At 49.1% G+C, this 27,651-nt stretch overlaps 2 protein-coding genes across 6 annotated transcripts in view; one reads left to right on the plus strand and one right to left on the minus strand.

The window, feature by feature from the left end:
* The first annotated feature begins 4 nt into the window (after positions 1-4).
* On the plus strand, positions 5-21,291 carry CC2D1B (coiled-coil and C2 domain containing 1B). Its single transcript, XM_019957487.2, has 25 exons — positions 5-138; positions 1,713-1,799; positions 3,250-3,394; positions 4,443-4,546; positions 4,888-5,046; positions 5,485-5,610; positions 5,806-5,965; positions 6,147-6,328; positions 6,485-6,560; positions 6,658-6,768; positions 6,847-6,977; positions 7,190-7,262; positions 7,463-7,599; positions 8,024-8,141; positions 8,224-8,396; positions 8,786-8,911; positions 11,600-11,658; positions 11,742-11,858; positions 12,237-12,310; positions 12,449-12,507; positions 12,702-12,753; positions 13,199-13,298; positions 13,456-13,546; positions 14,673-14,802; positions 20,480-21,291. The coding sequence occupies exons 2-24, from the start codon at positions 1,734-1,736 to the stop codon at positions 14,799-14,801; spliced, it is 2,568 nt and encodes an 855-aa protein (XP_019813046.2). The 5' UTR covers positions 5-138; positions 1,713-1,733; the 3' UTR covers position 14,802; positions 20,480-21,291.
* A 90-nt stretch (positions 21,292-21,381) lies between these two features.
* Positions 21,382-27,651, minus strand: part of ZFYVE9 (zinc finger FYVE-type containing 9) — a 182,138-nt gene continuing 175,868 nt past the window's right edge. For all 5 annotated transcript variants that reach the window (XM_070786540.1, XM_070786539.1, XM_070786538.1 and 2 more), the window contains 3 exons: positions 27,182-27,287; positions 23,369-23,545; positions 21,382-21,861 (listed from right to left, as the gene is read on the minus strand). In XM_070786540.1, the coding sequence (XP_070642641.1) occupies positions 21,700-21,861; positions 23,369-23,545; positions 27,182-27,287 (445 nt within the window). In that variant the 3' untranslated portion in view covers positions 21,382-21,699. The remainder of the gene's footprint in view (positions 21,862-23,368; positions 23,546-27,181; positions 27,288-27,651) is intronic.

Below are 27,651 nucleotides of genomic sequence, written 5' to 3' on the forward strand. Positions count from 1 at the left end.
GGAGTCACGTGTTAGGGCGCGAGGCGTCTCCCGCCGGGGCGCTTCCTGTCACGGCTGCCTCGGCGGCCCGGGGGCCGCGGGAGGCCTGGGCGGTACCGGGAGGGAGAAGGCCCGGGTCGGTATCGGATCCGCCGCGAGGTATGCCGCGAACCCGCCCTCTGGCGAGGGAAGAGGAGGGGACGGCGGGGGAGATGGAGGCGGCCGGGCAGGGCTGGGCAGGGCGGCGCGTCCTGCCGCGGGAGTGGGGTTCCCGGCTTCGCCTCCCCTGCGCACTCCCTGCCCTCCTCTCTCCAGAGCCTGCGTCTGGGTCCAGCACCACTGCTCCCAGTCGGGTGCCCCCGGAGCCGCAGACTTGGCGGGTCTCGCCGACCCACTCACTTCGTGTCCCCCGTTCAGTTGACCACCCGCCGTACACCCAAGCCACTGAAATCTGATGCCTTGGAGTCACTCTGAGCGCCTCCTCCAGTGCGCGCACAGCCAGTTAATCTCCGAGTCCTGCTGGTGGTACCCCTCTAACTGTGGAGTCGGTCCACTTCTCTCCCTCCCCAACACGGCCCCCACGGTCCCTCAGCCTCTCCCCTTTTCGCCGGGACCGATTCACGATCCTCGGTGTCGAGACGGCTTCCAGCCTGCGTCCTCCCTCCTTCCGTCCTTTCTGCAGCCAGGGGGCATGTTTCTGAATCGCCGACTTCATCCCCTCAAGTCCTTTGCCTTCAGAACCGTGCCCAAACTGCTTTAGGCTTCAGAGTTTTTCTCATTTGCCCCTTGCTAACATTTTCAGCTTCGCTTGTCTCACACTGTATGCCGCACTAATCCCAGCTTAGTTTCCCTGTGCAAGTCAAGCTATTGTCACCTCAGAACCATTATCAGGTTGTTCCCTATGTTTGGAATCCTATTCCCCTTCCTCCCCTTTAACATGTTCGTGACTCAGCACAGTCATCACCTTCTCCAAGAAGCCTTTTCTCTCTCTGCTGGATAAGGGCCGGCCCTGGGCAGGCGTGGCGCCTGGCACATCCCTGTTTGGGTTTTGTCCAGTGGTAAGGGGCTCTCCACCTTGTGAATGTTCGTTGAGAGCTGAGGGTATGTCACATTCACTCCTGCCCTCCGGGTGCCTAGCACAAGGTCTCATATAGTAGGTCCAGTGAATGGTTGTGAGACCTCGGAGAGAACTAGAATACCAAGTCAGATTTCTCCAGAGCAGAACTGTCCAGTAGAACTTGGTGCAGTAATGAAAATGTTCATTATTTGTGCTGGCCCATGGTAGCCACTAACTGAGGGACAGAAACTTTAACTTGATTAAATTTAAGTATCAGCAGCCACATAGGGCAACCATGCTTAACAGCACAGTTTTAGAGCCTTTCTGAATCCTGCCAAGCTTTACACCCTCCTTGTACCTGGAGTTAATGTCCCTGATCTGCCTTCTTAGGCCACTCACCACTCAACCTCTTGGGTTTAATCCAGATTAAATCAGTTCAGTGACTTTTGATTGTGTCCACTCTCCCCTCTTAACGGTATTACTAGGTGGTCCCCTCCCTTCCATCTTCTCTGTTGCTTGCTTCAGTGTTGTACTTCCAGCTTAGGTATTTCAGCCTTGGATGTTAAGCGTATTAAGCATTGCCTTCTTTCTCTGAATTGGGAGTTTACTAACCACACCTGTTGGAGGGCCGGGCTTGTAAGCTACTCCAGTCTGAGTTTCTTCCACTCCCCACTAGACAGGTATCCAGGCTGCCAAGATGCCAGGGCCAAGACCTCGGAAGGGCCCTCAGGCCAGTGGCCAGGGTGTGGCAGCTGCCAAGCAGGTATGGATATAGTCTCCTTCACGTTCACTTTTGAGTCAGTCTGAGGATAAGGGTCTCTGACAATTTGGGCAAACTGGGTCACCTTTGTGGTTTCCTTGTTAAGTCTAGTGACTTTGAGCCGTGCCTCCTGAAGCTGGCAGAACCCATGGAGACCCTCTGGACCAGCCCCTGCCACACACATGTGGAAGCTAAGGCCTGAACCCTCTTGTGTTTCAACCCAGGCTTCCTTCTACAATGGCCATCTCCATGTGAACGACCCAGAGAGTTCAGGAACCACCAAAATTTGGGGTGTTTTCATTGGATCTGCCTGCTCACTTTCTCCCTTTATTTCTTTCGGGCCCAAATTTGAGACTTCTTAGCCTATTGTTACTGTCTTAAAAGAAGCAGGTAAGGGTGGTGGTAGGATAAAGGGCATAGACTCAAGTCACAAGACCTCATTTATTTATTTAAAAAATTTTTTGGCTGCACCTTGTGGCATGTGAGATCTTATTATAGTTTCCTGACCAGGGATCACACCTACTCCCCTTGAAGTAGAAGCACGGAGTCTTAATCATTGAACAGCCAGGGAAATCCCCTAAGATCTTATTTTAAATTCTAGCCCTGCCACACTTACAGGGCTGTCTCAGTTTCATCTGAACATGGAGATAAAAATAGGACCCACTTTAGGTAGTATGCTGCTGCTAAGTCACTTCAGTCGTGTCCAACTCTGTGTGACCCCATAGACGGCAGCCCACCAGGCTCCCCCATCCCTAGGATTCTCCAGGCAAGAACACTGGAGTGGGTTGCCATTTCCTTCTCCAGTGCATGAAAGTGAAAAGTGAAAGTAAAGTTGCTCAGTTGTGCCCGACTCTTCGCGACCCCATGGACTGCAGCCCACCAGGCTCCTCTGTCCATGGGATTTTCCAGGCAAGAGTACTGGCGTGGGTTGCCATTGCCTTCTCCAAGTCAAACTCATAGACAGAGAGTAGAGTAGTGGTTACCCTGGGGGTGGGAGGAGGAGCAATGGGGGAATTGTTTAATGGGTGTAGAGTTTCAGTTTTGCAAGATGGTGATAATAGTTATACAACAGTGTGAATGTATTTAATGCCACTGAACTCTACACTTAAAAATGGTTAAGATGGTAATTTTCATGTTACATGTGTTTTACCACAATTTAAAAGGAAATAGGATCTACCTCAGGATTTTGAAGATTAACTAAGATAGTCACGTAGGCTGCCAGGTACCCTGCCTGGCAGCTGGTTCTGTTATTGTTAGTAGTAGTAATGGCAGTGTCATCTTACTGGGTCCTTTGTAGAGTCACCAGGGAGATAAGTGTCCCAGGGAAGGCTGTGGTTTCCCTTTCTGCACATTAGGCCCCACAGGGAGCCGCTTAGCTCCTGTGGATTGACTCCTGGGCCAGTCTCCACTCTCTCCTCATTGTATGGTTCATAGAAACCTTCTCTGCTCTCAGCTCGGGCTCTTCGTGGAGTTCAGCCCCGAGGACGTGCTGCTGGGGGTGGAGGAGGCTGAAGACGACGGGGACTTGGAGGCAGAGTTGCTGGCCCTCACTGGGGAAGCAGGGACCACAGGCAGGAAACCAGCACCCAAGGGGCAGGGTGAGTTTGCCACAGTTGGTGCTGGGACCAGGTGGGCTCAGGCAGGTGGTTGGACGGGCCTTTGTTCACAGCTACGGGGAGCCGCCCAGATCACCTGGTCCTTCTGGTATTCCTGTCCCTTCTGCAGCATTCCCTTTGAGAGGCCATCTTGTTCTGCTCACTTGCCTGTGTGTTGTATGTGGGGAGCTCACTCCTTCCTGGGTTGCATCCTCTCCCTTTGGACAGTTGGAGTCTCTGAGCCTGGTATAGGCTAGGGACTCAGCACAGACTGAATCGGTCACACAATGAGTGCACAGAAATTGTATCAAATGAACAAATAAGTGGTATCTTCCTGCCCAGCTTGAAGAGGACAGAGACCTGAAGCCTTGTGGGGGAGGCCAGAGGGAACCAGGAGCCCTCAGAGAAAGCCGTCTCCCATCCCACATGTCCCTGAGCCAAGGGCAAGGAGAGGACCCTGAAGGGACTGACTGGTCTGGGAGAACCATAGCCATCACTTCTCTCTCAGTGCAAACCTGCTTTGGGTTTGATGAGCCTGGGTTTGAATCTTGGCTCTGCTATTTACCAAGATTGCAATGTTAGGAAAATTAATAAAGTTCTCAGTTTATTCGTATGTAAAATGGGGATAATATTACTTTTGGGGCGGGGGGAGTGGTACCTGTGCTGCACGGCATATCTGATCTTAATTCCCTGGCTGGATCCTCAGACGTGAAAGTGCAGAGTTCTAACCACTGGACTGCCAGGGAATTCCTAGTATTCCCTATTTTGTGGAATCATTGGGAAGCTCAGATGTTAAAAATCTTCATGTATGAAAGGTGGCTAGGGGGAACGGATGGCTATGTCTGTGAATAACTGCCATAGTAAAAGGGCTGAGAAGGCAGTAGCCTGATGCCAGTTGGAGGGCCTGGAAACGTTTCCCTGCGGAGGTGGGACTGTGGCTGTGGAAGGAAGCTACCTAGGTGTATCTGCCAGTGCAGTGGACTGAAGACCATCCTCCACTCCTCGGGAACCTTTTCTGTGGCTCTGACCCTCTGTGACCCTCTTCCCCCAGCCCCCCTGCCTATGGCCCACATCGAGAAGTTGGCAGCAGACTGCATGCAGGATGTGGAAGAAGAGGAAGAGGAGGAAGGGCTGGAGGAGGATGCAGACTTGCTGGTGCGTCTGCCAGGCTGGTGTCGGGGGCTCTGTGGTCAAGCTGTGGAGGAGGCCTGGGTCTGTCCCTCTGTGTGCTGATGTTGAGCCAGTGCCTTGCCTTTCCTGGGCCCTTGTCCTGACATCTGAGCTCTGTACTTGGGGATTCTCAGCTCCAGAGGCTTCACTGTTTTGGGGGCTGTCCCTGATCAGATTGGAAGGGTGTAGGAGTGTTCTGGTAAAGGGGATTTTCAGGCACAGTGAGTGATGCTTGGAAATACAGCTGGAGGAGTGTCCTTTATTCTCAGGTCCTGTTGTGGGTATGATCATGAGGCTCCCAACTCTTGGGATCTGTGTCTCCCCAGACGGAGCTGCAGGAGGTCCTGGGTACAGATGAGGAGGCTGGGGCCCTGGATGGTGATGAGACAGCCAGCCTGGGTGGCCCTGAGGAGGAGAAGGAACAGGAAAACGTTGAACCCCTGGTGCAAGCAGCTCTCTTGACAGCTCCAGTCCCAGCAGCTCAGGTAGGTTCTGGAGGTCTCCAGTGTGCCTTTGGCTGTGTCCTCTGTGCCTATATGCCCGTGTAGAACACACATGGAGCACAGCTTGTCTAGGAACGCTGCAGTAATAACCCTTTCCAGCACCCTCCTCCAGCAGCTGCCCCAAGCCGAGACTGAGCACGAGAAACTCCTTGGTGGCTGCCGGCCTGAAAGGCCTCTCTGTTCTCCCATACCACCCCCCACAGCCATTTCCCGGCCTCCACAGATTGTCTGGACCTCTGTGTCTGCCTCTGACATGGCCTCTGACCTCTCCATTGAGTCTTTGTCCCCCACCTTGAGGCTTTTAGGCCCTCCTTCTCCTTGAATCCAGGTGCTTCGTGTTCTGGGGCAGCTTCCTTGCAAGGAGGGAGTGGCAGGGGCCTAGCCCTGGAGTGGCCAGGCCCTGAACTGAAGTATTCACAGGCTGGAGGGCCCCGGGGGCTGCAGGCCCTGCTGGAGGATCGGATCCGCAACTACCAGGAGGCCGCGGCCAGTGCTAAGGAGGCAGGTGAAGCGGCCAAAGCCAGGCGCTGTGAGCGCGGCCTGAAGGTGCGTTGGGCTCGGCTGGGCACCAGCGCTGGGAGGAGTGAGGCTGAGGGTAGTGAAGGGTGAAGCACCAGAGGAGCTTGGTCCAGCAGAGGGGAAGCCACTCCACCAGAATGTGGAGGTGAAGGACCCCTGGCCTGTCTGAGCAGGCTGCAGTCCGTGGTGGCTGGCTAGGTTTCTGGTTCTTTTCTCTCTCAGACACTGGAGTCCCAGCTGGCTGCTGTGAGGAAAGGCAAAAAGATCAGTGAGGATGAGATCCCGCCTCCAGTGGCCTTGGGCAGGAGGCCCCTGGTCCCCCAGGAAACAACTAACAAGAGCCCTGAAGCAGAACCCCCAGCTGCCCCCTCCGTGGAGCCAGGTATCTGGAGACAGTCAGGTCCTGGCCTAGTTCCCAAGGTCAGGGCCCGTGGCCTGCCTCCCCATCCTGCCGTTGTCTGTGGCCATCAGTCACAACTTCCGTAAGACATTCTCGGGCTGGCCAGACCTGGAGGCACTGGAAACCTTCTTTGACCTTGATATTTTCTTTTGTTTCTCCATAGATAACCCCTCCCAGCCTGAGACAAGCCTCTTGGGCAGCCCTGGTATTTCTGCCCCACCCGACTCAGACCCGGACCCACGGGCCCTGCTGTTGGCCCGGCAGAGAGAGTACAAAGTGGCTGCTCTGAATGCCAAGCGGGCTGGAGACCTAGACCGTGCCCGAGAGCTCATGAGGGTTGGGAAGGTATGGCATCTGGTTCGGAGGCCCTGTGTCCAGCCCCTCATTTCACAGCTGTGAGCGGTGACCCGGCCAAGCTTCAGTGAGACTGGTCTGCGGGGGCTTTTCAGCCCAGATCCTTGGGGTTCCCTGGCTTATGTTCCCGCCTTGTTCCTACCACAGAGATTTGCTGCTGTCCTGGAGGCCCTGGAGAAGGGGCAGCCTGTGGACCTGAGTGCCATGCCCCCATCACCAGAGGGTCAGTATCAGGGTGGTGGGGGCAGCCTGCTCAGGCTAGGGCTGGGGCTGGCCAAGCACGCCTACCCATACCTACACCTGTGCTCTGGATTCCCCAGACCTGAAGCCCCTTCCACAGGCTTCCCAAGCCCCGACAGCGCCCTCCGATGCACCCCCGGCAGTGGAGCAAATGCACCCAGTGATGGCCTCTGACATCCCAGCAGCCCCGGGTAGGCCTGGAGACACTGTGGAGTGGGGACCTGGGGGGAGGCAGGCAGAGCTAATACTGTCTCCTTTCTCCTTTCAAGTGGCCCCTGCTGAGCCACAGACAGTGCTGGATGCCCTGCAGCAGAGGCTGAACAAGTACCGCGAGGCAGGCACCCAAGCGCGGGGCAGTGGGGATGAGCGCAAGGCCCGGATGCACGAGCGCATTGCCAAGGTGGGCTACAGCCTGCCTCCTTGACCAGCTGCTGTCCGTCTGCTCCCTGGTCTTTGAGTCTTCATCTTGTCTGTGTGTCTCTGGAGCTCTTGCTGTCTCAGGGCTCTCCTTCCTCCTGGGGCTGCTGTCTTCATCTTCCTCTTCCTGCCTCTTGCCTGAGTGGAGCCTGTGACCGCTGCCCACCATAGGTCCCTCCCTCCCTTCTCTTGCAGCAATATCAAGATGCCATTCGAGCCCACCGGGCGGGACGGAAAGTTGACTTTGCCGAGTTACCTGTTCCTCCAGGTAAGTGGGGTTTGGCCTGGGGGCTCATGAGGTCTCTGAGCAGGATGGAGGGGAGGGAGAAATGATTTCTCACACATCAGCCTCTACCCTGGGGGAACTACCCATCCCAGCCATGCCCAGGAAGACCCCAGTAGGACCCACAGCAGCCTGATGCATCCTCAAGGCTCCCTGAACCCTCTCCCAGTGTCTCTCTCCTGCAGGATTCCCCCCTATACCTGGCCTGGAGCCCACCGTGGCTACTGAGGAGGATATGATGGCAGCTACTTTAGCAGCTGCCCAGAAACTGGCCTCCGCAGAAGATACAGCCCCAGTAGAGGAAGAGGAGGATAACAACAAGGTTTGGCTGAGGGCCCACGACTCCAGGGACTGGTAGGGGAAACAGCCGATGAGGGGTAAACCCAGACATTGGTGTCCGTACTAACAAGCCCAGCAAGGTAGATATTTTTGCTTTTATTTTATAGAGAAAAATACTTGGGCCAGGGCACCCAGCTAGGAATTAACAGAGCTGGATTCAGACCAAGGTCTTTCTGACTTCAGAGCCCAGTTCAGTCCCCTTTCCCCTCCTCTCTCACATTGGGAGGTTAGTGCAGAGAACTTTTGAGACTTCTGGTTCTAAGATTCTCTAGGGTCCATGAGAGAAAGCCATTCATCTCAGGTCACACAGAGAGTAGTACAGTGTTACAAAGAGAGCCTGAGTCAGGGAGCTGCCATGGCCAGGGTGGGGAACAGAACCCCTGTGACAGCCTCCTGGGCACCTGCAGGATGAGCCCCCAGCCCAGGCCCCAGTGGCCAAGAAGCCAGCACAGCCTCTCGCCCCTTCTTCGCGGTCCCTGCCTGAGCCCAAGACCTCGAGTTCTAAGGAGGTGCTGAGTCCATCTGGTGAGTTGGGGAGAAGAGGGATGGAGGAGGGAAGGCTGTAGTGAGAGGCGGTGTGGCTCTCACCTGTGTCCCCTCCCTCCAGCACGAGAGCAGCTGGCCCTGCTGGAGGCACGGAAACTGCAGTACCAGCGGGCAGCCCTACAGGCCAAGCGTGGCCGGGACCTGGAGCAGGCCAAAGCCCATCTGCGGGTGGCCAAATCCCTCGAGGCTCAGATCACCCAGGTGCGAGCTGGCCACCCTGTGGACCTCTCCAAGGTGAGTGTCGCCTGGTTAAGCAGCAGGACTTCTCGGGCAGAGAGGTGGGTGGCAGTCTTGATGAGCAGGACTGTGAACAAGGTTGCTTGGAGGAGGGGGGACTTGAATAGGATGTGGTGACAGCTGAGAACTCTTTTGCTTATGTGTCTCCCTGTCACATGACCTCAAGAGAGCCCCGGGGGCCTGCCTGTGGTGAGAGGTGACCAGGCCGGGCAAGGCCAGTGAAAAACAGAGCATTGCACTGGGATAGGATGGCAGGCAATGAGTTCCCATCACTTGAGGCTGCTGGAAGCTGGAGAAACATTTAGTTTAGATTTCTGGTCTGTTTGGCTCAGTAGAGGAGTAATTTGACTCTTGAGGGCCCCTGAGGGGCCTTGTGACCTGGACAGGTACCTTCACCCTTAACGGATGAGGAGGGTGACTTCATCCTGATCCACCATGAGGACCTGCGACTCTCTCAGAAGGCTGAGGAGGTGTATGCCCAGCTACAGAAAATGCTTCTGGAGCAACATGAGGTCAGTCCTCCCCTTGCAGTGCCCATAGCCTCTTCTTGGCGAAAGGCAAGATAGGGTTCCGATTCTAGCTCTTCACCTTACTGGCTTGTGAGATCTTGGGTAAGGAATTTCTCTTCTCTAAACCACATTTTCCTTATCTGTAAAATAGGATGATTACTACCCCTCTTGCCAGGCTATGAATTTCAAACAACAGAGTGGAGGGGGAATTACCTTGAAGATGGGAGAAAGACGTGTTTGAGGAGTATTTGTATATTTCGGTGTATCTATCTGAATGGCTGCCTGCAAGTCTGGTTGCTAAAGTGATGAGGATTGGGTCATTTATTTTTCTGGAGTTGAGCTGTAGGAGTTGCTTGTATATTTTTGAGATTAGTTGTTTGTCCGTTGCTTCATTTGCTATTATTTTCTCCCATTCTGAAGGCTGTCTTTTCACCTTGCTAATAGTTTCCTTTGATGTGCAGAAGCTTTTAAGTTTAATTAGGTCCCATTTGTTTATTTTTGCTTTTATTTCCAATATTCTGGGAGGTGGGTCATAGAGGATCCTGCTGTGATGTATGTCAGAGAGTGTTTTGCCTATGTTCTCCTCTAGGAGTTTTATAGTTTCTGGTCTTACGTTGAGATCTTTAATCCATTTTGAGTTTATTTTTGTATATGGTGTTAGAAAGTGTTCTAGTTTCATTCTTTTACAAGTGGTTGACCAGATTTCCCAGCACCACTTGTTAAAGAGATTGTCTTTAATCCATTGTATATTCTTGCCTCCTTTGTCAAAGATAAGGTGTCCATATGTACGTGGATTTATCTCTGGGCTTTCTATTTTGTTCCATTGATCTATATTTCTGTCTTTGTGCCAGTACCATACTGTCTTGATAACTGTGGCTTTGTAGTAGAGCCTGAAGTCAGGTAGGTTGATTCCTCCAGTTCCATTTTTCTTTCTCAAGATCGCTTTGGCTATTCGAGGTTTTTTGTATTTCCATACAAATTGTGAAATTATTTGTTCTAGCTCTGTGAAGAATACTGTTGGTAGCTTGATAGGGATTGCATTGAATCTATAAATTGCTTTGGGTAGTATACTCATTTTCACTATATTGATTCTTCCAATCCATGAACATGGTATATTTCTCCATCTATTAGTGTCCTCTTTGATTTCTTTCACCAGTGTTTTATAGTTTTCTATATATAGGTCTTTAGTTTCTTTAGGTAGATGTATTCCTAAGTATTTTATTCTTTTCGTTGCAATGGTGAATGGAATTGTTTCCTTAATTTCTCTTTCTGTTTTCTCATTATTAGTGTATAGGAATGCAAGGGATTTCTGTGTGTTGATTTTATATCCTGCAACTTTACTATATTCATTGATTAGTTCTAGTAATTTTCTGGTGGAGTCTTTAGGGTTTTCTATGTAGAGGATCATGTCATCTGCAAATAGTGCGAGTTTTACTTCTTCTTTTCCAATTTGGATTCCTTTTATTTCTTTTTCTGCTCTGATTGCTGTGGGCCAGCAATGGGCCACAGATCTAAATAGACATTTAGACCCAAAATGGGCCAAAGATCTAAACAGACATTTCTCCAAAGAAGACATACAGATGGCTAACAAACACATGAAAAGATGCTCAACATCACTCATTATCAGAGAAATGCAAATCAAAACCACTATGAGATACCATTTCACACCAGTCAGAATGGCTGCGATCCAAAAGTCTACAAATAATAAATGCTGGAGAGGGTGTGGAGAAAAGGGAACCCTCTTACACTGTTGGTGGGAATGCAAACTAGTACAGCCACTATGGAGAACAGTGTGGAGATTCCTTAAAAAACTGGAAATAGAACTGCCTTATGATCCAGCAATCCCACTGCTGGGCATACACACTGAGGAAACCAGAAGGGAAAGAGACACGTGTACCCCAATGTTCATCGCAGCACTGTTTATAATAGCCAGGACATGGAAGCAACCTAGATGTCCATCAGCAGATGAATGGATAAGAAAGCAGTGGTACATATACACAATGGAGTATTACTCAGCCATTAAAAAGAATACATTTGAATCAGTTCTAATGAGGTGGGTGAAACTGGAGCCTATTATACAGAGTGAAGTAAGCCAGAAGGAAAAACACCAATACAGTATACTAACGCATATATATGGAATTTAGAAAGATGGTAATGATAACTCTGTATACGAGACAGCAAAAGAGACACTGATGTATAGAACAGGCTTATGGACTCTGTGGGAGAGGGAGAGGGTGGGAAGATTTGGGAGAATGGCATCAAAACATGTGAAATGTCATGTATGAAACTAGATGCCAGTCCAGGTTCAATGCACGATGCTGGATGCTTGGGGCTGGTGCACTGGGACGACCCAGAGGGATGGTATGGGGAGGGAGGAGGGAGGAGGGTTCAGGATGGGGAACACATGAGAAATAAAGGAATAAAAAATTTAAAAAAAAATAAAATAAAAAATAAAGTGATGAGGAAGAAGAGGAATGTGCTAAGGGAATTTGGGGGAATGGCTATCCCCAGTCGAGGAAACAGCAAAAACTTAGTGCAGTGGGACTTGGGAACAGTGACCTTGGGTTATTATGTTGGAGAAGGAGAGGGGGAGGCTACAGAAGGTTGGGGCTTTCAGAAGTCAGGCCTTGAAGGCCAACTTAGCTGGGTCCTGTTCTGGACCCCGGAGTCACTCTGAACCCCCGTTTTCAGAAGTGTCTGCTGTTCTCCAAGCAGTTCATGCACCAGGGCAACGTGGCCGAGACCACACGGTAAGTGCAGGGCTGGGCCAGAGCTGTGGTAGGAAGCAGGAAGTGAGCGCTGCTGTGCTTACGTGCACACCTTTTCCTGTCAGGTTTGAGAAGCTTGCTCAAGACCGCAAGCAGCAGCTTGAGATCCTGCAGCTGGCCCAGGCTCAAGGCCTGGACCCTCCCAGCCACCACTTTGAGCTGAAGACATTCCAGACTGTGAGGTGCCAAAGCCTGAGGGAGACCGTGGCTCCATGCAGGACTGGGCAAGAGGCTGGGAGCCAGGGGTGGAGACTTGGGCCCCTTGAGTGAGGCTGCTCAGGCTTGGCCCTGACATAGGCCCTGGGGCTGGAGAGGGGCAGGACGTGGTGCCTGCTCGTGAGGAGGGGCTCGGAGCTGTGTGGTCGCTGGGGCAGGAGCCCTGTACTAGGGTCACAGACCGAAGCCTTCACTCCAGCTCTGCTGCTCAGACTCAGACAGGTTTTGCCTCCCTGAGCCCACCCTCCTCTTGGCCGCCACCCAGCTGGATAGGCAGGCATTGGAAGAGGGAACCTTTTCCCACTGCTCTCCTTCACTTTGCTTTCCTTGCTTCCTGGCTCTAGGATCTTTGCAGAACTCAACAGCACAGAAATGCATCTGATTGTTGTCCGGGGAATGAACCTCCCAGCCCCTCCAGGTAGCCCTGGGGCCACCCCTGCTCTCTTGTCCAGACACTCCAGCCCTGGCCAGTAGGAGGCACTGGCTCTCCCTCTGCGTCAAGTGTTGGGGCTCCTGGCTACTCCCTGTGACCCTGACTCGTCCTCCTCCTTCCTAGGGGTGACCCCTGACGACTTGGATGCTTTTGTGCGGTTTGAGTTCCACTACCCTAATTCGGTGAGGTTCCAGTAGCAGTAGGGTCCTGTGAGCTCCATCTTCCCTTCCAAGGCCCTGTGCTCTTTTTCTCCCCATCCCTTGGTCTCATCCCCTTTAGGGGTCCCTTCCCTCAGCACTGATGTAAACCAGAGCTCCTGGGCCTGTATCTCTGTTTTTTTCAAGCTGTCCTGACTTCTCTCTTCTCACTGCTTTAGGACCAGGCTCAAAAAAACAAAACAGCTGTGGTGAAAAACACAAACTCTCCAGGTGAGGACCTACAGGAGGGCTGCTTCCTCCTCCCCTCCCCCTCTGATACCTGTGTGCAGCACTTGTGTCCAGAGTACTTTCAGATCTATTATCTTACTTGGTCTACTTATCTTGGGAGATGAAGGCAGGTATTACTACTACTTCTCGAATGTAGTTGGGGAAGCTGAAGCTCAGAGAGGTAAAGGGATTTGCCTAGGGCCTTAAAGCAAAGAGGTGGTGGAAATGGGACTTGAGGCCAGGAATCCTGACTCCCATTTTGATATGATCTGCATCTAACAACTGTCCAGGTGAACTTCAAAGCCAGGATTTGGATGCTCTACCTCCCTCTGGTGGCAGTGGCTGTGAATTGCAGGCAGAAAGACGGAGTGGAGGCAAGTGGGCCAGTTTCCACGTGGTCAGGAGATCCCTGTGAGCCAAGTCCCTCCTTCTTCTTTTCCTCTTGCAGAATTTGATCAACTCTTCAAACTAAATATCAACCGAAACCACCGGGGCTTCAGGAGAGTGATTCAAAACAAAGGAATCAAGTTTGAAATCTTCCACAAAGGGTGAGGGCCCATTGCTCACACGGCCAAGGGGCTGGGAGGAAGGATTGGCTTCTCTTGGTGCCGCTGCCCCTGCTTCAGTTTTCTTGTGCTGGTTTTAGCCAGCTCATTTCTGCTGTCCTTGCCCAGTCCAGTCCTCTGCTGACTCTTGGCTTTCCAGATCCTTCTTCAGAAGTGACAAGCTGGTTGGCACAGCCCACCTGAAACTGGAGCGGCTAGAGAATGAGTGTGAGATCAGAGAGATTGTGGAGGTAAGATGGGCAAACCGGAGGACTTGGCCAGCAAAGGGCAGCATTCTCTGAGTATCAGTCCCTGTCGTAGGTTTTTGATGCCTGTAAAAATATCCCTAAGTGTGCTGTAGAGTATGTGCTATTCCCATTTCACAAATGATGAAATACAGAGGGTCTGAGAAAAGTTCATTGTGTCAGAAAGGAAGTAGCTATATTCTTTCCATAACACTCCGAGCTGTTCATGCTCCCTTGAGGGGCCTGGTCGTGGCTGTCAGTGTGGCACACACAAATTCCTAGGTATCTGGGAGCAGGTTTTGGTTGAGTCAGTTGTGGCAACATGATGAAGCAGAAAAAACTCTGGACATAAAGTTGATAAGGTATTTCCAAGGAGGGACCTACCAGAACACAGCTAGTCTGCTTAGGAATCACCCCCAGACAACTCCTTAAGCTGCCCTGAACTCACTGAATTTCAGAGGGATGTGCCCCTGACGATAGCAACTAAGATCCACAGAGAAGGGTCTCTGGCAGAGCTGGGCCCAGACGTTGGCTGGTGCCTTCATAGGCTGAGGCTTTTCCTGCTGCATTGCCTCTGCCTGCTTGGAGAGTTGTTCTTATATGGGGCCTGCTTTGTATCAGCCCCAGTGAGGTTGGTCAGACTTCAGAGCCTGAGACACTGCTTTCTCCAGCTGACTCTTCTCCTGCACAGGAGGAAGGAGCACCGTGGGTGAAAAGGCAGGCGTGTCCTGACCTTGCTGCACAGTGGACCGTGTGACTGTAGCCCTCAAGCCATCTGTGAACCAAGGGTTTGGGCTCAGTGGCTCTCAGGCTGTGCCTTAAAGCCAGAGCATTTCTTCTGGGAGTTGCCATGTAGGAGTTGCCAGGGGACTGTGGGGGAAACTGAATAAGCACAGCTCTAGATTTCTCACCTCCACTTCAGAGCACTGGTGCTTATTTGGACTGATGTATTTTCTGAGACTTACCTAAAACCACAGAACCCAAACAGCAGGAGGTTGGGGTTGTCCTGCAATGGAGACTCTTCTGTTGACATGCAGGATACTTGAGCTCCTCTCTCACCTTGTGAGCCCAGGGAGCTGCCTGCCCCCACCCCACCTCTCAGTTACCATCTCCCTCTCCGCGGTCCTCACAGGTGCTGGATGGAAGGAAGCCCACTGGGGGCAAGCTGGAGGTGAAGGTGAGGCTGCGGGAGCCTTTGAGTGGCCAAGATGTGCAGATGGTCACCGAGAACTGGCTGGTCCTGGAGCCCAGGGGCCTGTGAGGTGGGCAGCTCTCTGGGCCCTTAGAACTTCTGCCTGAGCCCCATGGGAACCCTTCCGGTACTCGTATCTAAGGAGAAAACCCAGGAATTTCTCATCTGTGAGGAAGACCAAGAGGCAAAACTGTTGGGTTGGGCTCAGGCTGGTTCATCATCTTCAGTAGAACTGGGGAAGGAAGTTAACCCCCCCAGGTCTGTTGTCAGGAATCCCTTCCGAAAATCTACTTGTACACTCACTGCAGTTTAGACTTCCTGTGCTTTGTGCAACAGAGGGTCAACGGTGGAGTGGAGTCAGGCCAGCGACTCTTCTCCAGCTTTTTCCCCTGGGCTTTGCTGGCTACAGAAGTCTGTGTACATAAAGGAGACGCTGCTACACAAGCACCAAAGACCTGTTAAGCACGTGCATTACTGACCGCGGCTCTGGTCTTTCCTGCTGCTGGCCTCTCCCCAGGCCTCTACCAAAGCAGGCTGGATTCCAGGATTTCCCCCTCCCTCTCTGAGTAGGGCAAGGACAGCCTCACTGCTCTGCCATGGAGCCTTGTAACCAACCCCTTAACCCCTGCGAATCAACTGTTTGCAACTTGCCCCAGCCCCCAATTGCACCATTTCTAGACGTGCCTTTAAAAGATAAAACTGTAAGGGATAGGAAAGCTCGAGTGTGCTCTGGACCCCCCTCCCCCACAGGGTGGGGCGGGGTTCTGTGACTGCAGGTGGTCAGCAGCCGCCTGGCCCACACAACTCAGTTGACCCCAGCCCTGCCTGTGCCTCGTCTCCTGACAGCTGCTGCTGCTGCAGCCTCCCTGCTTCCCAGTGCTCTTGGTGGACTTTTGTTCAGGACTGTGTGGTGGGAAGTGAGAGTAAGGTTATCTTGAGTTAGGTCCATGTACCTGAGGCTGAAAGACTGTTAACTGAGGAAGAAAGAAAAAAAATTTATATATATATATATATAAATAAGTAAAATGTAACTGATTTTATTTAAGAAACTAGGTCTAATTCATTGTAGGGGATTTACGTTCTCACAAAATAACCATCAAAGTCTTAAACAAAAGCCCTGCTCCTCCATGTCACTGCCCGCCCCCGGCCCCCACCCCTGTCACTTTTTAAAAGCCAGGGTGGCAGTAACATTTGTTAACTGACAGAAACTGCAGCTATGGCTTCCTCTTCAGAGACAGGGCAGGAGAAGCCTTGCCTCTTCATCTAATCACCTAGGGAAATCCCTAAATTTCTTCCCAAGAAATTCTTTGGATTTATTTTTGTGAACAGATGGAGATCAAGGAGGGATTTATATCAATATTTGCAGTAGATTTAATGTTCAAAACTGCAGTAGTCTACATCTCTTAGAAATAAACTTTAACACCCCATCTTTACCCCCCTTCTCTTTGAAACATGAACAAAGCATTCCTGAAGATAGTATTTTAAGGCTCTACATGAAGCAGATACATTCAACTTACTGATGATTGTAGTCCTGCAAACATACAAGTTTGGGATTGAGCTTTTGTGTGTGCGTCTTTTTCTGGGATGCAGCTGGACCACACTTCCCTGCCCTTAAGAGCAGAGCTTATAGTGTAACAACAGGGACAGCACCGATAACTTCTGAGCACTAGAAAGCGTCTAGTTAATCTTAAGGCTGATCTTAACTTACTAAAAATTCCATAGATGTGAGACTTAACACTTAAATGCAGTTGTATCTGTGTGTCATACGAGCAGCCATCTAGAATGAAAAGGAGGGCTGTCAGCCCTCATAAGGTGGCCTAGAGCAGAGAGGGAAGCCGAAGCAGGTTCCTGACTCAACCTAGTCTTCCTCTCAGGGTTTGTAAGTGCTAAGAAGTGCTTGAAGTTTCCGACCAGTACCAGGAATGTCTAAACTCAGTTGTCTGTTAGAAATTGGATAACAAGTTTTTCTCTGTGGTTCAAAGATTTCCCATCATAGCCTGTTCAGTTTCATTCTGCTTCACTGCCTTTTGCTTTTTGGAAACCAGAACCTCCAGGCTGAGAGAGGCAAGGCGAAGCCGCCCACTGGACTTACAGACTGAGGTTCTTAAAAGGCCTTTGTTGTAGCCCAGGCATGCAGGGGTCACTGGCATGGGAGGAGCCTGCCCAGCCTCATCTTGTGCTAAGATTTATCCAAATTCAGCAATTCAGCAGTGCAGATTAGTGACTTGTGGGCAGTTGGGAACCAGCCACAGCCCAAATGATTTTTAAATTTTAAAATTTCTTTTCAATTGTATAGGACATACTTTCTTCTGAATACAATAGGAAGGAATTTATCTTAGAATCAGGAAGTCTTGCTCACAATTAAAGGGCAAACTAGTTTGCATTTTATTACTTTCCTTTCTCACGGTTCTATTCTGAAACCTACATTGTTGCTTCCCAGTTTTTGAGTGCTTGTTTTCCAAATATTTGTGGGCAGTTTTTAAACACTCTTCTACCCCTTGAGGCAGCTGCTTTGAAGATGAAACTGTGGGGCTGAGGCTGGCAGAAGGCAGCGCCAGGGAGCTCGCATCTGGTTCAGTTCCATCACAGATGGATTCTTCCCTTCTCTCAGCCTCAGCTTCCCAAGCTCTAAAATGGACATTCTCATTCTTATGCTCCTTTTCCCTTCTGGCTACGTTACAGTCCTCCAAGTCCCATTACCGTCATCATTAAAATTATTTCAGCATTATTATTAAAACAAACAACTATCACAGACTTTTTCTAGAAACAGTGTTCAGCAGATTTCTTACTGTCTGAAGTGCATTAAATGCATAAATTATTCCCCAAATGACTAGTTGTGATAGAAGAAAATTTAGTTGGAAATTAGGAGCTCACCAGCAGTCAGGAACCAGTGTAGATGAGGGAAGACACTAGATGGGAACTTACACAGGGCAAAGTTCAGTTTATCTATAGCCCTAGAGACCAACTGTAAAGGAAAGGAACTTTGAATATTTACTGGAAGGACTGATGCTGAAGCTCCAATACTTTGGCCACCTGATGTGAAGAGATGATTCATTGGAAAAGACCCCGATGCTGGGAAAGATTGAGGGCAGGAGGAGAAGGTGGTGACAGAGGAGTAGATAGTTAAACAGTGTCACTGACTCAATGGACATGAATTTGAGCAAATTCCAGGAGATACTAGAGGACAGGGGAGCTTGACATGCTGCAGTTCATGGCCTTGCAGAGTCAGACATGACCGAGCGACTGACCAACAAGAGTCCAGTAGGTGCTCAGATACATGTTGATTTAAAAAAACTGGAGAAACTACATTGCCTAGCATTTGGTGAGAATTTGGTAATTTTTTTAAAATGTATTATCAGAATGGCAGTTCTGTTCCTCATTATAGGATCTCTATATCTCAATCTGAGTTTACATTATAGAAGAATCTGCCTTATTTAGAAACATGATGTTTCCAGTTCTATACAGCATACAGTGTACAAAAACAAAAGTGAAACAAGGGAAAACAGTAAACTAGCCTTGGCTATCTTATGTCCAATTCCACAAGATGATTTCATTAAATATAAAGGACATTTTATGCAATTGAGAATGGACCCAACTCTGCAAGGCCAGAGTCTGTTCTTAGAATATAAAGGTTTGCACTGATCTGGAAGAAACGTGTACAACTGCAAGGTCTGTTTAGCTGAGAAGGAAGAAAGGTCATGCCTATAGGACAGAACCAAGAGAGCCAGCCCCTGTAGAAGCTCCAGTTTAGACCAAGCTGGATGTTGGACCCCAAGTTCCTACTACGCCTGTTAACAAGTGCATCCTGCGCCTGTCAGCTTTAGGGGGTGACAGTCCAGGGCTTGGTCCTCACAAGCTGGTGTTCAGTGGGCACCCGTTCTTTCTTTGGAAGCTCCCTGTCTATGGGAAAGGTTACAATCCCAGCCCTCTGTAGCCACCATCAGTGAAGCCTATGAAGAGGCAGATGTAGAGTGTGAATTTTCCCCTCTGCCCCAACAGAAGAGGGATAAACCCTGGGCTTCCCCAGTGGCTCAGCAGTAGAGAGTCCAATGCAGGTTCAACCCTGGATCAGGAAGATCCCCTGGAGGAGGGCATGGCACTCTTCGAGTATTCCTGCCTGGAGAATCCCATGGATAGAGGAGTCTGGCGGGCTATAGTCCATGGGGTCACGAGAGTTGGACAGAACTGAGCGACTAAACAAAAACAACAGACACCTTTGGGCCTCAGAAAACAGCTGCTAACCTAAAGGGAGTTCCACAGCCTGTAACTGCCAAGTACTAGGCCTGGCTCCAGCCACTGGGGAGCAGCCTGTCACTGCCTCAGGCCTGTACTACCTTCTCAGAGATTCTTGGAGCTGTGCTTTCACTGCAGAGGGACCAGCCTCCCGCTTGGCCTGGGGTTTTAGACGATGCCAGTGACAAGGAAGTGAGCTGCCTTACAGCAGTGTTTTTCAAACTGGGTTGTGAAATCTATTTGGTCTGACTAAAATAAATTTTTAATTAAGGAGAAAATGATCAGAATGCATCACATTATGTCATAGGTAAAACCAAATCTTGGCTTCTAATACCACTTCCACAAAAAAAAACCACCCAGCTGATTCCAAGGCTGGGACAGGGTAAGCACAAGATGGCGCTGGGGCATCTTCTTAGGCCAGAAAAGGAAGTGTTAAGAAACAGGAGCATGTTACAAGGATGTGGGACCTTACCTAAATAATGAATTAGAACCATTCAGAGAGTAATCCCAAGTCCATAATGAAAGTTAATTAAATGAATAAATAAGAAAGAAGGGCTTTGGGAACTTTCTTGGCAGTCCAGGGGTTAAGACTCCATACTTCCAATGCAGGAGATGCGATTTCAAATCCCTGGTTGGGGAACTAAGATCCCACATGCTGTGCAGTGCAGCACTCCCTCGGCCACACCCCTCTCCCCCGGCCACACCCCTCTCCCCCAGCCACACACACACAAATTAGATAGGGGCATTAAAGTGAAAGTGAAGTGAGAGTCACTCAGTCATGTCTGACTCTTTGCAACCCCATGGACTGTATAGTGCATGGAATTCTCCAGGCCAGAATACTGGAGTGGGTAGCTTTTCCCTTCTCCAGGGGATCTTCCCAACCCAGGGATCAAACCCAGGTCTCCCGCATTGCAGGAGGATTCTATACCACCATTAAACTTTCATACACACACACACACACACACACACACACACACACACACACACACACACACACACACACACACACATAAAGAAGAGTGTTGCTTACAGGTAAATCAAGTGCAACTGATAAACAAGAAGTGCTGGAACTGAACAGTCTTGTAGCCATCATAGTAAAAGATCTATTCAGGCAAGAAACATCAGAATGCTAAATCTAAGGGGACATTTCAATGAGTAAGATCTCCACATGATCAGAGTATCTCTATACAAACCAGTTACTTGTTCGAAGAGGGGAATATCCAGTGGAGAAACCAGACAACACCCTGACCAGGTAAAAATTTATCATCAATGAGGGGCACAAGGACATATCCCTAAGCGACCCATGATGTGATGTCCCAAGAAGGACACAACATCACTTGGGTAGGATTCTGGCCAAGAATGCATAATTCATCTAATTCTGAGGAAATACCAACCAAATTAAAAATGGGACATTTTATGTTAAATGAGTTGGAGGAACCTATATTCACCAAAAATATCAATGACATAAAAAAAAAAAGGTGAGTCATGACAGAAACTTACCATGTCTGATCTAGGCTGGAAGCTTCACTGGACGCTGTGAGGGACGTTACTGGACAGACGCTGGGTTAAAGTGTCAACCTGAAGTGGAGCCTGTCCCGTGGTGATGAGGATACCCTTATTTGTAGGAAGTCGGCATTAACGTACTTAGGGGTGAAGGACTTTAATGTGTGCAATGTACTTCTTAAGTGCCTCAGTTTTTTATGGAGAGAGAAAGGAACACTGATAAAGCCAACAAGTTAATCTGTAAATAACAGGTGAATCTGGGTAAAGCATACATAGGTGTTTTGTGTGTGTGTGTGTGTAACTTGCCACTTTCCTGGAAGTTTAAATTATTTCTCAATAAAGTATTTTTAAAAATACCTCCAATGTGGAGAGCCCCCGGTGGTCCAGTGGTTAGGAGGGACCTGGCACTTGCACTGCCGAGGCCACAGGATTCAGTTCCTGGTCAGGAAACTAAGATCCTGTAAGCCATGTGGGGACGCCAAAAATAAATAAAATGCCTCTAGTGTGTACTCTAACTAGAAACGTCTTGGGTATAACCTGTCAGCTTTCACAGAAAGGTCCAGTTCGGTGTCTGTCATTCAGTCTGGCAGGTCTTGAGAGAACCTGAACTTGGCTTTACTATTCAAGTGACCTCATTTATACCAAGTCGCCCGTCTTTGGATAGAAGAGAGAGAATCCTTTGGGTCTTTGATTCACTTCATGAATAATCTAGGGGGAAAAATACCTAAATGTGACTTCGTGAGGTTGCTGTAATGTATCTGGGACAAGATCAGTGTGAAACTGTCCTTTTTACATCAATTCTGTATAAAGAGTTCAAGACTGATGCTTCATTTTTTTATTTCCCTTCTGCCCTCCCACCCACCCTTGGTGATGGCTGTACCCATTTGAGCATTTCTGAGCACAAGACCAAAAGTAAGTCTTAAAACAGAGGAGCAGAATTCTTGTCTAAACAGTAACAGAAGGGGATTAGCTGCAAGGATAGCATAACTGTTGTGCAGTAACAGAAGCTGCCCAGATCTTCTTGGTGGACAATGCATAGAAGACTTAGAATTATGGAACATCTGTCCCTCCACCACCCCTTCCCACCCCTGTCCCCCAAACCCCAACTCCCACCCCACCCCCCATTAATAGTGTTAACAAAAGCTTAATTTTCCAGTTCTAAAGTGCAAATGATTTGGGTATGACTGCTGTTGCAACAGGTCTGAACAGAAAACAATGAAGTCCTCTCTGTCTACGCGATGTTTTCCAGAATATAAAAGATGAGTTCCATGACGATGGGGCCCTCACTGAGCTGGCAGGCCCCTCCATGGATCACCGGCACCAGAGCGCTGTCCAGATCGTTCATGTACTGCGAGGGAAGGGGCTGGCCATTGCTCCCTGCTTGATAGCCAACCTACACCGTGGAAAGAAGGGGATGACAGGTTACTGGACAGAGAAGATCTCTCCAGAAGGCTGAGGGCCAAGGAGGCTGAGCAGGAAAGGAGATGTCCTTTCTGGCCAGGGGCTAGACGCTGGCAGTAAACACAAACTTCTCTTCCTTAGAACTGTCACGTGTCGTCCTATCATATGTTCATCCTGCCCCTAGCACCTGGTAGCTGTGAGATGTTGGGCAAGACCATTAACCTGCTGTGGTCTCAGTTTCCCAGGAAGGGAGGCTGGGGCACAGAGAGGTGTGGAATGTCAGCAACAGTACTTCCTTTGGGTGTGGAAGTTAAAATGAGAAATATACTGGGTAAACTCCCTAACACAGCAGGAACTGAACACCTGTCCTTCCGTCCATTTCTCCATATACCATTTTTTAAACACCTACAAACACAAGAATTCAAGCATGAATGTAAACAGGGCTCCTGCCCTCAAGGGCCCCAGATATTTAGTAGAAAAAAAGTGCTGGTCTTATTTTATGTGAAGTAATTCTCTCTCCAGTCAAGATTATCAGTACCATTTGGGAAAGGACTGTAATACTCATTTGTATTACCCTGACATGCTTAGTAAAGCATTGGGCAAGACCGTAAGTAGAAAATAACTATCTGTTGATTGATGACTAGTCAAGAAATGGAGCTAAACATACGACCTTTCACATTTTCCCTGATAATAACACAACTGCATCAAAGCAGGAGCACTGGCGCATGTCACAGGGATCTAAAATCCAAAAGAACGACTTCCCTGGCTGTCCAGTGGCTACAGATCTGCACTGCAAATGCAGAGAACCCCAGGTCGATCCCTGGCCAGGGAACTAAGATCCCACATGCCTCCCCAAAACAATAAAAAATAAAATCCAAAAGAAATGTAGAGAGATGAGAGTGCTTGGCCATATGAAAGAGGCACTGGGACAAGGAAGTGAGGGCAGGCTGCACTTAGACTGGACTGTGACTACAGAGAGCGCACAAAAAGGTTAATAAGTAAGACAGGGAGGGAAGTCCGGCCACAGGAGAGCCGCATTGACAGGAAAACTACTGGGGAAATGGTTCAAGTCACATCCAGAACTAGCATGGCAATGTCGGCAGTAAAAAACACAAGAAGTGGAACTGCAGAGACCAGCGGAAGCCTGCTGTAGTTGGGCCAAGAAAACAACAGGAGACGGGACAGCCTGGGACCTGCTCTCTAAAGGAGGCAGGGTGGCCCCTACGTCATTCACACAGGGGCAGCAGGTCCTCACACTTCTTACCCCACACCAGAAAGAAAGGTCCCTGCAAGACATTCAGGCGAGGAAGCCAGAGTTCACATGGTTCAGAGACAGACCAAGCAGCACATCCAGCTGTATTACCAACAGAGGGAAGGCCAAAGACTACATCCGGTCAGGCCCAAGGTGCAGAGACTTGTACTCTGGGTTGCAGGAAGAAAACTCATGTGTCAGAAAACAGACACTGCCCAAGACCTGCTTCAAAGGCTGAGATTCTTACCTGATCTGAGTCAAGTGTCACACGAAGTCCCAGTTTTGTCATTCCATCTTCCTTCAGAAGCTTCAGGTGGGGACACAGAGCAAGACAAAAGGCCTTGGCAACATGCTCCGTTAGTCGGCTGTGATCTGCAGGATCACTCAGGCAATTGTGCTGGTCATCATTTTCTAGGAAAAACACCTGTTCCCCAAACCAAAGAGACTTTTAAGCTTGTGTCCAGGGTCTGTGGGAAGAAATGAGTGCACCAGCTCATGGGTATGCGTACCCTGACTCCCTGAGACGTGCGGGAAGACCAGACACATGGACACCAAGAAAAGCAGGGCACTGACATCTCACATCGAAGAAACAGCCTCTGCCTCTCACAGTCTCTGCATCCACAGGGTGGTAGCTACCACTTACTGATCTCCCTAAAAGCCACGGCCGCAGTCGTAATGGTACATTCTGTTCAGAACCGGGAGAGGCTTACATTTTACACTGTGTACTTCTAAAAGGACTCCCTAATATGTGGACAACTTTCTAAAGGAAATGATCTTAGAATCTAAGAGAACAGTCCTTATAGATCACATTACCCAACACCTGCATATTACTGCTCACTCATAGGAGGGCAGGCACTTGCTCAGGGCACAGGTGAGAATCTGCGTCTTTTGCTTCTCATCACAGAGCTCTTCCTACCACATGGCTCTGCGACTGCTGAGGTCAGAGCTGTGTCACTGTCTGTGAACTGAACACCGTGCTGGTGCAGGCGGAAGCACAGCAGATCTGGAACTGAGACCTGAGTCCTATCACACAGAGGAGGGTCATGAGCAAGTCCTCTGGCTTCTTAATGCCGATTTGCCTCTGTAAAATGGGAAGCACCTACCTTCTCTGGTTATCGTGTAAATGATATAAAAGCAAAACATAGGCTGATTCATGTTGATGTTTGGCAGAAACCAACACAATTCTGTAAAGCAATTATCCTTCAAATAAAAAATACATTTAAAATTTTTAAAAAAGCAAAACATAAAAGATATAGACATGTAAATCTACAGTGCTTCTCTATACCAATACTTGGCTTATGACTTAATATAAGCAGCAGCTTATATTAAGAATCTGCAAAGGGGTAGCTCTGAAGCCTGGTGCCCGATGCATTAGTGAAAATGGCAGTGTGAAGTGACAGATGGAACTCTTAAGTGGGAGTCAGGAGACCTCTGGTCCCTGCTCTGCCAGCAACCAGCATTAGACAAGTCACAAAGTCACCTGGCCTCTCTCAGACTGTTTTCTCATTACGTAATTTCTCATTTCTCATCTCCCTATCTCAGGGCATTAGTGGGGAGCAAAAAAGAGGGAACAGAGGTCAAACTACTCTGTAAGCAATAAAGACATTCACATGTTCAGACCTCGACTACTCAAGATATGTCAAATAGATGGTTATTACAAAGCAAGCAGATAAAACCACTCAGCTGCATATAAAATTACCAAGTCTGGTATGAAAGATGTCACTTGGAACAACAGCTGAAGAACTTCTAGCCTCTGTGTTGCCAGGAACCAGCTAGAAAACTTGGGTTGCTGCTGCTGCTGCTAAGTCGCTTCAGTCGTGTCCGACTCTGCGACCCCACAGACGGCAGCCCACCAGGCTCCCTGATCCCTGGTTACTAGGCACTTATCCTCCCTTGGCTCGTTTACCTTGTATGTAAAATGGAAAAGGCAGAAGTCACAGAACTTCTTAAGTTAAAAAAAAATTAAGACATTTAACGCTAGTAAAGTAATGCTCAAAATTCTCCAAGCCAGGCTTCAGCAATATGTGAACCGTGAACTTCCAGATGTTCAAGCTGGTTTTAGAAAAGGCAGAGGAACCAGAGACCAAATTGCCAACATCCGCTGGATCATGGAAAAAGCAAGAGAGTTCCAGAAAAACATCTATTTCTGTTTTATTGACTATGCAAAAGCCTTTGACTGTGTGGATCACAATAAACTGTGGAAAATTCTGAAAGAGATGGGGATACCAGACCACCTGACCTGCCTCTTGAGAAACCTATATGCAGGTCAGGAAGCAACAGTTAGAACTGGACATGGAACAACAGACTGGTTCCAAATAGGAAAAGGAGTACGTCAAGGCTGTATATCGTCACCCTGCTTATTTAACTTCTATGTAGAGTACATCATGAGAAACGGTGGGCTGGAGGAAGCACAAGCTGGAATCACGATTGCCAGGAGAAATATCAATAACCTCAGATATGTAGAGGACACCACCCTTATTGCAGAAAGGTAAGAAGGACTAAAGAGTGTCTTGATGAAAGTGAAAGAGGAGAGTGAAAAAGTTGGCTTAAAGCTCAACATTCAGAAAACTAAGATCATGGCATCTGGTCCCATCACTTCATGGCAAATAGATGGGGAAACAGTGGAAACAATGGATGATTTTATTTTGGGGGGCTCCAAAATCACTGCAGATGGTGATTGCAGCCATAAAATTAAAAGACGCTTACTCCTTGGAAGGAAAGTTATGACCAACCTAGATAGCATATTGAAAAGCAGAGACATTTTGCCAACAAAGGTCCATCTAGTCAAGGCTATGGTTTCTCCAGTGGTCATGTACGGATGTAAGAGTTGGACTGTGAAGAAAGCTCAGCGCCGAAGAATTGATGCTTTTGAACTGTGGTGTTGGAGAAGACTCTTGAGAGTCTCTTGGATTGCAAGGAGATTTGAACAGAATGATGCTAAAGCTGAAACTCCAGTACTTTGGCCACCTCATATGAAGAGTTGACTCATTGGAAAAGACTCTGATGCTGGGAGGGATTGGGGGCAGGAGGAGAAGGGGACGACAGAGGATGAGATGGCTGGATGGCATTACCGACTCGATGGACGATAGTCTGAGTGAACTCCAGGAGTTGGTGATGGACAGGGAGGCCTGGTGTGCTGCGATTCATGGGGTCGCAAAGAGTCGGACATGACTGAGCGACTGAACTGAACTGAACTGAACTGATAAATGAGTTTCAAAAGAAATCAAGAGATCCAGGACCTACCTGTTTATTCTCAAAAAATAAACTTTCTGATTTGTTTGATGCGCTTCCCAGGTGGCGCTAGTGGTAAAGAACCTGTCTGCCCATGCAGGAGACAGAGGAGACAAAGGTTCAATCCTTGAGTTGGGAAGATACCCTAGAGGAGGGCATGGCAATCCACTCCAGTATTCTTGGAGAATCTCACGTGAGATTCTAGAGAATCTCACGAACAGAGGGGCCTGGTGGGCTACAGTCCAGAGGGTTGCAAAGAATCAGACACAACTGAAGCAAATTAGCACACACGCACATACACATATACAAGGTCCCTGCCTGGCTCCTCTCATCCCTGGGTAAGCCTCTAACACAGCTCTAAGAAACAATATAGTAGAAAACAGGAGTCGGCCACATCTGGCTTTGAATCCGGACTTTGCCAGTGCTTATTTGCCATGTAATCCTGGACAAGTTAGTTTCTGAACTTTCGTTTTCTTATTTGTGAGATAAGTCTATTTTTAAAAGACAGTGTTATCTAAGTTATAACTGAGTGCAACATAACCAGCCTAGCTTTCTGAAGAATCCAGCAAAGACAGTATGCACCCTTCTTGAGGTCCAGTGTGAACAAATCTCTAAAAGCTAGTTCATGGGGCGGAGCTGTCAGACTGCTGCAGGCCACACTGGGTGCACTTCCTCCCAGTGAGCTTAGACAGACCAGAGGGAACTGGAGCATAGAAGGTAACAGAGATTTCCCCCTTTATGCCCCAGAATCAGTCCAGAATGTCTCTGGGCCAAGTAAAAAGTTGTCTTCCAAGTGGGGATCAAGGATGCCAAGTTCCCATTTCCTTACCTCAGTCCATCTGATGACCTTTCCATTCGCTTTATACTCTGATCCGTGGAATATCTTCACACTTGTTATAGACTCCATGGACTTCCCATCTATGGGACTTAGGACACTAAAACAGAAACAAAGGAGAGAGATGGAAGCAGCTCTTAGAAGAACTACTTCTCTCTTATCATACACTGGGTGCCTTGCTGAAAAGACCTATGCAAAACATCACAAAGAAGAAGCCACTGCCCCAAAATGTACACGAACAGAGCTCTCAGGGAGGGGCCTGTGCACTGAAATAATTCTGAGGACACACGTACGAAAAAGGAGTCCTGATGGCAGAAGCTGGTTATTTAACAAAAATGTTTCCAAGTCTGCTCTCTTCCTCTCATGTTCCTCCAGTGACTGCACAGACCCGCACCCAGCCCTGCTCGCCCCTGCTCCACCACCACACCCATCACATCATACTCTCCATATGTTCGTGTATCTGC

Source organism: Bos indicus, chromosome 3 (genome assembly GCF_029378745.1).
Source record: "Bos indicus isolate NIAB-ARS_2022 breed Sahiwal x Tharparkar chromosome 3, NIAB-ARS_B.indTharparkar_mat_pri_1.0, whole genome shotgun sequence".
Taxonomy (NCBI): Eukaryota; Metazoa; Chordata; class Mammalia; order Artiodactyla; family Bovidae; genus Bos; species Bos indicus.